Here is a 13,770-nt window from a genome sequence, read left to right on the forward strand (position 1 = left end):
CAGACGCCAGCAAGGTGGAGGTGGAGTACTGGTTTGGGCTGGTATCATCAAAGATGAGCTTGTGGGGCCTTTTCGGGTTGAGGATGGAGTCAAGCTCAACTCCCAGTCCTACTGCCAGTTTCTGGAAGACACCTTCTTCAAGCAGTGGTACAGGAAGAAGTCTGCATCCTTCAAGAAAAACATGATTTTAATGCAGGACAATGCTCCATCACATGCGTCCAAGTACTCCACTGCGTGGCTGGCAAGAAAGGGTATAAAAAAAGAAAATATAATGACATGGCCTCCTTGTTCACCTGATCTGAACCCCATTGAGAACCTGTGGTCCATCATCAAATGTGAGATTTACAAGGAGGGAAAACAGTACACCTCTCTGAACAGTGTCTGGGAGGCTGTGGTTGCTGCTGCATGCAATGTTGATGGTGAACAGATCAAAACACTGACAGAATCCATGGATGGCAGGCTTTTGAGTGTCCTTGCAAAGAAAGGTGGCTATATGGGTCACTGATTTGTTTTTGTTTTGTTTTTGAATGTCAGAAATGTATATTTGTGAATGTTGAGATGTTATATTGGTTTCACTGGTAAAAATAAATAATTGAAATGGGTATATATTTGTTTTTTGTTAAGTTGCCTAATAATTATGCACAGTAATAGTCACCTGCACACACAGATATCCCCCTAAAATAGCTATAACTAAAAACAAACTAAAAACTACTTCCAAAACTATTCAGCTTTGATATTAATGAGTTTTTTGGGTTCATTGAGAACATGGTTGTTGTTCAATAATAAAATTAATCCTCAAAAATACAACTTGCCTAATAATTCTGCACTCCCTGTAAGGGTAAAGGAGATGCATGTAAACAATTTAATACACCCCAGTAGGTAAAGTGAATCATAAGGAACAAATTAAAGGGGAGGACATTTTTGAGTAAACTGTCCCTTTAAGTATAGAAAGTTTCAGTATAGGAAGGGCTACCACAGGCAACATTTCAGTGCCAATATAAAGGTAAAGGAGCTATTCGTAAACAATTTAATACATACCAGCAGGTAAAATAGATCATTGGGATCAAATTAAAGGGGACAAAAATGTAGGGTACACTGTTCCTTTAAGTTGTGAAGTCAGAATCACAGTGCTTGATTTCTGAGTCTCATTATGGCTCTGCCCTCCAATATTACCATTACAGAAGTCACTGAAGCAGATCTTTTTAGAAGGGCATTAGACCGCTTTACATAACAAGCTTACTTAGGTGGTCATAATAATGAATAAATACATAAAAAGAAAGAGTCCAACTTATAGCTTTATATAAACTGGGTATTGAGAAGCTCTATCAAATAGTGCCCCCCAATGCTTAACATTTTTAACCATTAGAGAGCATTAGCAAATGTCATATGGTTGACCAAAAAACCTGGTTTAAAGTTTATGAATACGCTGTAGCTGCCTTTTTGCACGTTTCACGTGTCCCTTTTCTATGCCTTAGATTCTCTTGACTGCAGGGTTTCCTTAGTATGAATTTCAGTATTAATAATGGTTGGGCTACACATGGATAGAGGGAGCAGACCCTGTAAAATGAGCAATTACTGACATTCCGTTTTAGTTTCTAGTTTTTAGTCCGATAGCGCTAACTTCCTTGCCTTTATTTTGAAGCTATGGTTTGCAAGTCACTAATTTTTGCACATTTTGCCTGAAATGGGACCTCAGTCCCTACCTTATTGTATTAATGTCTGGCTTCTAGAAATAGAAACATAGAAATAACAGATCCTTGCACAGCTCTTCAGAAGTAAAAATAGCAACAGCACTTGAAAACATAAATGGGAAACCCAAAACTGAAAAAGTATAATTAGGGTCCTGGCCCTACACCAACCTATGTGTTTCATGCTGTCATAACACTTATTTACTGACGGACACTATGGCTGACAATGACCCATGTAACAATCATCAGCCAATCACAAAATGCATATAAGTATATACTGTGAAATCTTGCACATGCTCAGTAGAAGCTGGAGCCTAAGAAGTGTGAGTATGAAAAGATTGTACATATTTTGATACTGGAAGTGAATTGGAAAGTTGTGTGCTCAATCTGAACCATGAAAGCTTAAAAGGCCAGTAAACCTAAACAATAATGTTATATAATTCTGCACATAGTGCAGAATTATATAACATTATATTAGCAGCAGCTTTATAAAACCTAATATTCCCTGTGAATTTTTATAAAAAATGACAGTTTTTCAGACCCGCTCTCTGTGCTCTTCTGAGCGGGTCTGTTTTTATCACAGAGCACATCTGGCCAGCTGTCTAGTCACAGCCCGGCCCGACCGCGCCATTATTCTCAGTGCAGCTCGCTCCTGCTCTGTCTGAGCGGGTCTGAAAAACTGTCATTTTTTATAAAAATTCACAGGGAATATTAGGTTTTATAAAGCTGCTGCTAATATAATGTTATATAATTCTGCACTATGTGCAGAATTATATAACATTATTTTTTAGGTTTACTGGCCCTTTAAAGGGATACTAAACCCAAATTTGTAGCCACCAATCAGCAAATGCTACCCAGGGTTCTGAACCAAAAATGGGCCGGCTCCTAAGCTTACATTCCTGCTTTTTCAAATAAAGATAGCAAGATAACGAAGAAAAATTGATAATAGGAGTAAATTAGCAAGTCGCTTGAAATGGCATGCTCCTGAAATAAAAAATGTGGGTTTCATATCTCTTTAATTTTGACTTTAGTGTTCCTTTAAATCCTAAAATGGTGGAACCCAGTGTGAAGATGCAGAGCTTCACTAAACAGCACCTTTGAAGGGTTAAAATTACAAGAATAGCTTTGAAGAGAGCTGCAAGCACAGGAAGAAAAAAAATGGCAAGATGAGTAGTAACTATTCTACTGTCGTACCTAGTAGTTTAATGTCACTTTAAAGTGAAGGTCAAGTTGCAAGCAAAGCCTAACGGCATTGCATAGACTTATCAAAACGAGCAGGAGTTTAAGTCATGTTTTTTTTAAAATCTATTTATTTTATTTTTACTTCTAAACTACTCCGCCGATAAGTGCAACACTCCTGCCCGCCATCTTGTCTAATTGATTGACAAATGATGTATCCTAAACCAACTAATACTTGTTTGCCCCCGGGCTGTGGAGTTTATGCAAAGGGGGAAACAAGGATTAGTTGGTTTAGGATACATCCTCTGTCAAGTCTATGCAATGCCGTGAGGCTGTGCTTGTAACTTGACCTTCACTTTAAAAGTGTAGAGGGAGGGAAACATCGTTAAATTTAAAGGAACAGTAAAGTCAAAATAACAAACCTACACCGACAGTCTACTTAAAATTGTTATTGTTTAAAAAGATAGATAATCCCTTTATTACCCATTCCCCAGTTTTACATAACCAACACAGTTATATTAATATACATTTTACCTCTGTGATTACCTTGTATCTAAGCCTCTGCAGACTGCAAATCAGTACTGGTTCTTGCAAAAACATATCATTCTCCATGGGTGTGAGCACCAAGTTATTAATATGATACACATGAACTAGCAGACTGTCTTTTGTGCAGGCACTGAGATAAGAGACAACATAATTTATGTAAGAACTTACCTGATAAATTCATTTCTTTCATATTAACAAGAGTCCATGAGCTAGTGACGTATGGGATATACATTCCTACCAGGAGGGGCAAAGTTTCCCAAACCTTAAAATGCCTATAAATACACCCCTCACCACACCCACAAATCAGTTTAACGAATAGCCAAGAAGTGGGGTGATAAGAAAAAAAGTGCGAAGCATATAAAATAAGGAATTGGAATAATTGTGCTTTATACAAAAAAATCATAACCACCACAAAAAAGGGTGGGCCTCATGGACTCTTGTTAATATGAAAGAAATGAATTTATCAGGTAAGTTCTTACATAAATTATGTTTTCTTTCATGTAATTAACAAGAGTCCATGAGCTAGTGACGTATGGGATAATGACTACCCAAGATGTGGATCTTTCCACACAAGAGTCACTAGAGAGGGAGGGATAAAATAAAGACAGCCAATTCCTGCTGAAAATAATCCACACCCAAATAAAGTTTAACAAAAAACATAAGCAGAAGATTCAAACTGAAACCGCTGCCTGAAGAACTTTTCTACCAAAAACTGCTTCAGAAGAAGAAAATACATCAAAATGGTAGAATTTAGTAAAAGTATGCAAAGAGGACCAAGTTGCTGCTTTGCAGATCTGGTCAACCGAAGCTTCATTCCTAAACGCCCAGGAAGTAGATACTGACCTAGTAGAATGAGCTGTAATTCTCTGAGGCGGAATTTTACCCGACTCAACATAGGCAAGATGAATTAAAGATTTCAACCAAGATGCCAAAGAAATGGCAGAAGCTTTCTGGCCTTTCCTAGAACCGGAAAAGATAACAAATAGACTAGAAGTCTTACAGAAAGATTTCGTAGCTTCAACATAATATTTCAAAGCTCTAACAACATTCAAAGAATGCAACGATTTCTCCTTAGAATTCTTAGGATTAGGACACAATGAAGGAACCACAATTTCTCTACTAATGTTGTTGGAATTCACAACTTTAGGTAAAAATTCAAAAGAAGTTCGCAACACCGCCTTATCCTGATGAAGAATCAGAAAAGGAGACTCACAAGAAAGAGCAGATAATTCAGAAACTCTTCTGGCAGAAGAGATGGCCAAAAGGAACAAAACTTTCCAAGAAAGTAATTTAATATCCAATGAATGCATAGGTTCAAATGGAGGAGCTTGAAGAGCCCCCAGAACCAAATTCAAACTCCAAGGAGGAGAAATTGACGTAATGACAGGCTTTATACGAACCAAAGCTTGTACAAAACAATGAATATCAGGAAGAATAGCAATCTTTCTGTGAAAAAGAACAGAAAGAGCAGAGATTTGACCTTTCAAGGAACTTGCGGACAAACCCTTATCTAAACCATCCTGAAGAAATTGTAATATTCTCGGTATTCTAAAAGAATGCCAAGAAAAAAGATGAGAAAGACACCAAGAAATATAAGTCTTCCAGACTCTATAATATATCTCTCTGGATACAGATTTACGAGCCTGTAACATAGTATTAATCACAGAGTCAGAGAAACCTCTTTGACCAAGAATCAAGCGTTCAATCTCCATACCTTTAAATTTAAGGATTTCAGATCCTGATGGAAAAAAGGACCTTGAGACAAAAGGTCTGGTCTTAACGGAAGAGTCCACGGTTGGCAAGAGGCCATCCGGACAAGATCCGCATACCAAAACCTGTGAGGCCATGCCGGAGCTACCAGCAGAACAAACGAGCATTCCTTCAGAATCTTGGAGATTACTCTTGGAAGAAGAACTAGAGGCGGAAAGATATAGGCAGGATGATACTTCCAAGGAAGTGAAAATGCATCCACTGCCTCCGCCTGAGGATCCCGGGATCTGGACAGATACCTGGGAAGTTTCTTGTTTAGATGAGAAGCCATCAGATCTATTTCTGGAAGTTCCCACATTTGAACAATCTGAAGAAATACCTCTGGGTGAAGAGACCATTCGCCCGGATGCAACGTTTGGCGACTGAGATAATCCGCTTTCCAATTGTCCATACCTGGGATAGAAACCGCAGAGATTAGACAGGAGCTGGATTCCGCCCAAACCAAAATTCGAGATACTTCTTTCATAGCCAGAGGACTGTGAGTCCCTCCTTGATGATTGATGTATGCCACAGTTGTGACATTGTCTTATCTGAAAACAATGAACAACTCTCTCTTCAGAAGAGGCCAAGACTGAAGAGCTCTGAAAATTGCACGGAGTTCCAAAATATTGATCGGAAATCTCACCTCCTGAGATTCCCAAACCCCTTGTGCCGTCAGATACCCCCACACAGCTCCCCAACCTGTAAGACTTGTATCTGTTGAGATTATAGTCCAGGTCGGAAGAACAAAGAAGCCCCCTGAACTAAACGATGGTGATCTGTCCACCATGTCAGAGAGTGTCGTAAAATCGGTTTAAAGATATTAATTGAGATATCTTTGAGTAATCCCTGCACCATTGGTTCAGCATACAGAGCTGAAGAGGTCGCATGTGAAAACGAGCAAAGGAGATCGCATCTGATGCGGCAGTCCTAAGACCCAACATTTCCATGCATAAGGCTACCAAAGGGAATGATTGTGACTGAAGGTTTTGACAAGCTGATATCAATGTTAAACTTCTCTTGTCTGACAAGGACAGAGTCATAGACACTGAATTTATCTAGAAACCTAAAAAGGTTACCCTTGTCTGAGGAATCAATGAACTGAATGGTAAATTGATCCTCCAACCATGAACTTGAAGAAACAACACAAGTCGATTCGTATGAGATTCTTCGAAAATGAGAAGACTGAGCAAGTACCAAGATATCGTCCAAATAAGGAAATACCAAAACCCTATTCTCTGATTACAGAAAGAAGGGCACCGAGAACCTTTGAAAAAAATTCTTGGAACTGAGGCTAGGCCAAACAGTAGAGCCACAAAACTGGTAATGCTTGTCTAAAAAGAGAATCTCAGACACTAAAAGTGATCTGGATGAATCGGAATATGCAGATACACATCCTGTAAATCTATTGTAGACATATAATGCCCTTGCTAAACAAAAGGCAGGATAGTCCTACAGTAACCATCTTGAATGTTGGTATCCTAACATAACGATTCAATAATGATAGATCCAGAACTGGTCTGAAGGAATTGACCTTCTTTGGTACAATGAAGAGATAAAATAAAACCCCAGCCCCTGTTCCAGAACTGGAACTGGCATAAATACTCCAGCCAACTCTAGATCTGAAACACATTTCAGAAATGCTGAGCCTTGCTGTGTCAACTGGGACACGGGAAAGAAAAGAATCTCTTAGCAGGAGGCCTTAACTTGAAGCCAATTCTGTACCTTTCTGAAACAATGTTTCTGAAACCAGAGATTAAGAACGGAATTGATCCAAATTTCTTTGAAGAAAACGTAATCTGCCCCATACCAGCTGAGCTGGAATAAGGGCCGCACCTTCATAGGTACTTAGGAGCTGACTATAGGTTTCTATAAGGCTTGGATATATTCCAAACTGGAAATAGTTTCCAAACTGATACCGCTCCTGAGGATGAAGGATCAGGCTTTTGTTCCTTGTTGTGAGGAAAGGAACGAAATGATTATTTACCCTGGAAAGAAAGGGAAAGCAAAGTTGACTTAGAAGACATGTCAGCATTCCAAGTTTAATCCATAAAGCTTTTCTAGCTAAAATAGCTAGAGACATGTACCTGACATCAACTCTAATGATATCAAAAGATGGTATCACCAATAAAATAATTAGCATGTTATAGAATAATAATAATGCTATAAAATTATGATCTGTTACTTGTTGCGCTAAAGCTTCTAACCAAAAAGTTGAAGCTGCAGCAACATCCGCTAAAAATATAGCAGGTCTAAGAAGATTACCTGAACATAAGTAAGCTTTTCTTAGAAAAGATTCAATTTTCCTATCTAAAGGATCCTTAAATGAAGTACTATCTGCCATAGGAATAGTAGTACATTAGCAGGAGTAGAGACAGCCCCATAACCTTAGGGATTTTTGTCCCAAAAAACTCTAATCTGTCAGATGGCACAGGATATAATTTGCTTAAACGTCTAGAAGGAGTAAATAAATTACCCAAATTATTCCATTCCCTGGAAATTACTTCAGAAATAGCATCAGGGAGATAAAACACTTCTGGAATAACTACAGGAGATTTAAAAACCTTATTTAAACGTTTACATTTAGTATCAAGAGGACCAGAATCCTCTATTTCTAATGCAAATAACACTTCTTTAAGTAAAGAACGAATAAATTCCATCTTGAACAAATACAAAGATTTATCAGCATCAACCTCTGAGACAGAAACCTCTGAACCAGAAGAACCATTATCAGTATCAGAATGATGATGTTCATTTAAAAATTCATCTGAAAAAGTTTTAAAAGACTTTTATGTATACTAGAAGGAGAAATAACAGACATAGCCTTCTTAATGGATTTAAAAAATAAAATCTCTTATGTTATCAGGAACACTCTGAAAATTAGATGTTGACGGACAGCAACAGGTAATGTAATAGTACTAAAGGAAATTTTATCTGCATTAATAAGTTTGACATGACATGCAATACAAATAACAGCTGGAGAAACAGATACCAAAAGTTTATAGCAGACTTAGCTTGGTAGCTCCAGCACTGTGCAGTGATTTTCCTGTAGTATCTTCTGACTCAGTTGCAACGTGGAACATCTTGCAATATGTAAAAGAAAAAAAACAACATATAAAGCAAAATTGATCAAATTCCTTAAATGACAGTTTCAGGAATGGGAAAAAAATGCCAGTGAACAAGCTTCTAGCAACCAGAAGCAATAAATAATGAGACTTAAATAATGTGGAGACAAAAATGACGCCCATAGTTTTTAGCGCCAAAAAAGACGCCCACATTATTTGGCGCCTAAAATGTTTTTGGCGCCAAAAATGACGCCACATCCGGAACGCCGACATCTTTGACGCAAAATAACGTCAAAAAATGACGCAACTTCCGGCGACACGTATGACGCCGGAAACGGAAAAGAATTTTTGCGCCAAAAAAGTCCGCGCCAAGAATGACGCAATAAAATGAAGCATTTTCAGCCCCCGCGAGCCTAACAGCCCACAGGGAAAAAAGTCAAATTTTTGAGGTAAGAAAAAATATGATAATTCAATGCATAATCCCAAATATGAAACTGACTGTCTGGAAATAAGGAAAGTTGAACATTCTGAGTCAAGGCAAATAAATGTTTGAATACATATATTTAGAACTTTATAAATAAAGTGCCCAACCATAGCTTAGAGTGTCACAGAAAATAAGACTTACTTACCCCAGGACACTCATCTACATGTTTGTAGAAAGCCAAACCAGTACTGAAACGAGAATCAGTAGAGGAAATGGTAAATATAAGAGTATATCGTCGATCTGAAAAGGGAGGTAAGAGATGAATCTCTACGACCGATAACAGAGAACCTATTAAATAGACCCCGTAGAAGGAGATCACTGCATTCAATAGGCAATACTCTCTTCACATCCCTCTGACATTCACTGCACGCTGAGAGGAAAACCGGGCTCCAACTTGCTGCGGAGCGCATATCAACGTAGAATCTAGCACAAACTTACTTCACCACCTCCCTTGGAGGCAAAGTTTGTAAAACTGATTTGTGGGTGTGGTGAGGGGTGTATTTATAGGCATTTTAAGGTTTGGGAAACTTTGCCCCTCCTGGTAGGAATGTATATCCCATACGTCACTAGCTCATGGACTCTTGTTAATTACATGAAAGAAAGCCTAGTCTGCAGGGGCTAAGAAAAAAGGCAAACTGAGGTTATAAAGTATATTAATATAACTATGTTGGTTGTGCAAAGCTGAGGAATGGGTAGCAAAGGCGTTATCTATATTTTAAAAAATACAACAAATCAAGTTAAATTGACAATGTTTATAAAAATGTTATACATAGTTAAACACTACTGCCACAGAATGCAACAGACACTCTATGGCAGCAAACAACACTGCTGCCAGATGGCTAATGACACATGCACGCTCCTGAGCTCACCTTGGATTACTTTTTAACAAAGATACCAAGAGAACTAAGCAAAAATTGATAATAAAAGTAAAATGGAAAGTTGTTTAAAATGACGTGCTCTTTCTCAATTACGTTGCTTTATTTTGACTTTAATGTGCCTTTAAAGGGGGTAAATTATCACTGGCGCTCATATAACCAGGTACTGGTGTTCATGTAACCAGGTACTGGTGCTCATATAACCAGGTACTGGTGCTCATATAACCAGGTACTGGTGCGTATATATCCAGGTGCTGGTGCGCATACAACCAGGTGCTGGTGCGCATACAACCAGGTGCTGGTGCGCATACATCCAGGTACTGGTGCGTATACAACCAGGTACTGGTGCGCATACAACCAGGTACTGGTGCGTATATATCCAGGTGCTGGTGCGCATATATCCAGGTGCTGGTGCGCATACAACCAGGTACTGGTGCGCATACAACCAGGTACTGGTGCGCATACAACCAGGTACTGGTGCGCATACAACCAGGTACTGGTGCGCATACAACCAGGTACTGGTGCGCATACAACCAGGTACTGGTGCGCATACAACCAGGTACTGGTGCGCATACAACCAGGTACTGGTGCGCATACAACCAGGTACTGGTGCTCATATTACCAGGTACTGGTGCGCATATAACCAGGTACTGGTGCGCATATAACCAGGTACTGGAGCTCATATAACCAGGTACTGGAGCTCATATAACCAGGTACTGGTGCGTGCATATAACCAAGTACTGGTGCGCATATAACCAAGTACTGGTGCGCATATAACCAGGTACTGGTGCGCATATAACCAGGTACTGGAGCTCATATAACCAGGTACTGGAGCTCATATAACCAGGTTCTGGTGCGTATATATCCAGGTACCGGTGCGCATATAACCAAGTACTGGTGCGCATATAACAAGGTACTGATGCGCATATAACAAGGTACTGGTGCGCATATAACCAGGTACTGGTGCGCATATAACCAGGTACTGGTGCGCATATAACCAGGTACTGGTGCTCATATATCCAGGTACTGGTGCTCATGTAACCAGGTACTGGTGCTTATGTAACCAGGTACTGGTGTGCATATAATCAGGTACTGGTGCGCATATAATCAGTTACTGGTGTTCATATAACCAGGTACTGGTGCGTATATATCCAGGTACTGGTGCGCATATAACCAGGTACTGATGCGCATATAACCAGGTACTGGTGCGCATATAACCAGGTACAGGTGCGCATATAACCAGGTACAGGTGCGCATATAACCAAGTACTGGTGCGCATATAACCAGGTACTGGTGCTCATATATCCAGGTACTGGTGCTCATGTAACCAGGTACTGGTGCTCATGTAACCAGGTACTGGTGCGTATATAACCAGGTACTGGTGCGCATATAATCAGTTACTGGTGCATTTTGCAGCAGAGATCACTCGCTCCTTCCTGGTCACTGATACTTGCTGTAATGAGATATAATCTCAGTTTGGTTTTATACTGTACTTTACTCAGTACCATTATTTACCGGCATTTTCTTATGTTTTGACATAATAATTAATTAGTTTGTACAAGACAAAAAATAGTCCTGCAATGTAAGAAAATGTGGTCTTCTAAGGGCGACATGAGATTGCAACGTAAGGAAGACAAATGCTTTACATGGTTAGTAAATAATCATACCGGCCTCTGCGTTCTGGATGGAGGAATCCTCCCCTGTAATATAGCCAGGCGGTCTTCCATATCTTGTGTAGATGGCACAGCTCTTTGTGGGTCATTCCTCAGAGCTTCAAGTCTAGATTCAATCTGCGTTGTGGATGAAATAACTCCTACAAGAAATACATAGAACACAGTGATTATACATAGAAGCCTTACGGCAGGTCGGTGCTATAGATCTTCTGCGTCACTCTCACAGCAATATCACTATTTATGTAGAAGTAGTTAGCAATTGCCCACTTAGAAACTTAGAATCAGAGATGCGATGATAGAACATGCCGGTTAATGTGTCTGTAGAAATGAACATGATCAACCCTGTATTTAGGCAGTTAAAGGGATATAGAACAGTCTGTCCTATTGTTGTAAGAAAAAAGCACTAAGCAGTGGGTTATAATATAAATCAATGCAATATGTATTATACATCATTTAAAAATTAATTTCCTTTAATTATATTTTTATAACTTCATTGTCTATTACTTCCTGTCACATCCCCACAGGGGGGCTGGGGTCTTTAGAGGAAGGCATATATAGATTGATATTACAAATCTACTAGAGCTGGCTTTCTCTAGCATACACTAGTCAATAACAAGAAGTCCATGCCCAGAATGCAGCATGCTAATTCCCTGATCTCCCTGAGGCCCAGTGACTCAGAAATTCTAAGTGTTCATTTTGCAAAAAAACAAAAACAAACAGGTTTTTCTTTTATGATTCAGATAGAGCATACAATTTTAAACAACTTTTCAGTTCACTTATATTATCATTAGTTACTTCATTCTCTCTGTACCATTTGTTGAAGGCGCAGTAGTGCACAACTGGGAGCTAGCTGAACACAATGGGTGAGCCAATGATAAGAGGCATACATGTGCTGTAACCAATTAGCAGCTAGCTCCCAGTAGTGCACAACTGCTCCTGAGCCTACCTAGGTATGTTTTTTGATTAAAATTGTATTCTCAGTCGGACTCATTGAAGGTTAATTTTGACTTTGTCCTTTTAAGGCACCTACTTTATATTTGGTTTCCACTGCACTTGCTGTCTTAATAGCACAATAAGCAGGCTGTCAACTTGGAATCACTGGCCTCATAGCACATTCACTGCTCCAACAGCCAATACTTCTATTCTTTATAAACAAGAATATAATGGCAGATGCCATATTAAAACCTAGGTTTCTCTTATTTAATCTATTCTGCTAAAGACAATTTGGGACACCTATACATAGTCTCTAAAATGTGCAAACAGTGGCTGTGGAATATAGGGTTTAAAGGGATATTAAACCCTATGAGGTAGCTAGTTGTTAATCAGCTAAATTAAAACGGTTACTAACTTAACCTCAGCAGGGACAAAACTACAACATGGTGCTGCACATTGCTTTATAGGATATTTGTTAAATTGGAAAGCCTACTATTTTCAGAGGTAAATTACAGGAAAATGAAACAAAACAAATAATGAAAGTAGATTGCAAAGTTGTTTTTTTAATTAAAACATTTTATATAAAAAAAAACCTCCTTTCATTTTCTGAACTCTATACTTACTAGGCTTGGTTTCCTGCCGGAGCCTTTCCAGCCGTTCGGCTATTGCTTTGTCTTCCGGTGCCAGGCCATGGTAACTTATGCCAGCCCTTACGTTAGGGTCTCCATGACTTATCTGTGAATTAGTGATCTGGCTCTGCTTAGCTTCAAGAGCTGCAACTCTCCTACAAAGCAAAGGTAATAATGAACGTAGATCCACTGCCTTCGCTCGCATACTGCTGCCTATTGAAATGAAGTCACAGCATAGATTATACAGATACAAAAAAATGCCAACACTAAACATCTAGCACTGAAACGGTTAAAACTCCACAGTATTTAACTTAAATGGAAGATTACACAAAAGTATGTTCAAAAAGTACATGGAACTTGCCTTTTATTGCTGCACTAAAGAGGTCAATTTGCTACAGGAGGCAGCTGATGTTGCAACAAATAAAAATTATTACTATTTTGCAGTATATTTATTAGCTAAAAAAACAATAATAATAATAATATATATATAAAAATATAAATAAACTCTAATGGGCCAGCCCTCACAAATTCATCAGGAATCTAAGCTATGGAGCTGGCCCATTTTTTGTTAAGAACCCTGGATAGCGCTTGCTGATTGGTGGGTACATTTAGCCCCCAATCAGCAAGTGCAACCCAAGTGCTGAACCGAAAATGGGACACACCTTAGCTTAGATCCCAGAGGCAGAACTTTTTTTCACTTTCTGTGATGAGATTTTTTTAGTGAAAGATTTTCTGCAGGTCAGTTTGAAATAAAATACAATTTTAAATTAGGCAGTTACACTAAAGCAGCAGTTCAATATTGCAATGTGTTGATTAACTGGAGTAAAGCAATTTTTAAAGTTTTACAATATAATGCAGCTGTTGAAAATTGCATTGCAAATTAGCTGCAAAGAAAAAATAAATTTTGTGAAGTTTTTAAGTTCTTGTGAAAAAAATCCCTGAGAGCCAG

General features: G+C 38.8%; 1 protein-coding gene across 1 annotated transcript in view; it reads right to left on the minus strand.

Annotated features, from left to right (window-relative positions):
- ZFYVE19 (zinc finger FYVE-type containing 19) overlaps positions 1–13,770 on the minus strand; it is a 127,651-nt gene that overhangs the window by 80,867 nt on the left and 33,014 nt on the right. The window contains exons 5-6 of the mRNA XM_053697881.1: positions 12,816–12,976; positions 11,254–11,399 (exon numbers count right to left, since the gene is read on the minus strand). Of these exons, the coding sequence (XP_053553856.1) occupies positions 11,254–11,399; positions 12,816–12,976 (307 nt within the window). The remainder of the gene's footprint in view (positions 1–11,253; positions 11,400–12,815; positions 12,977–13,770) is intronic.

Source organism: Bombina bombina, chromosome 1, assembly GCF_027579735.1.
Source record: "Bombina bombina isolate aBomBom1 chromosome 1, aBomBom1.pri, whole genome shotgun sequence".
NCBI lineage: Eukaryota > Metazoa > Chordata > Amphibia > Anura > Bombinatoridae > Bombina > Bombina bombina.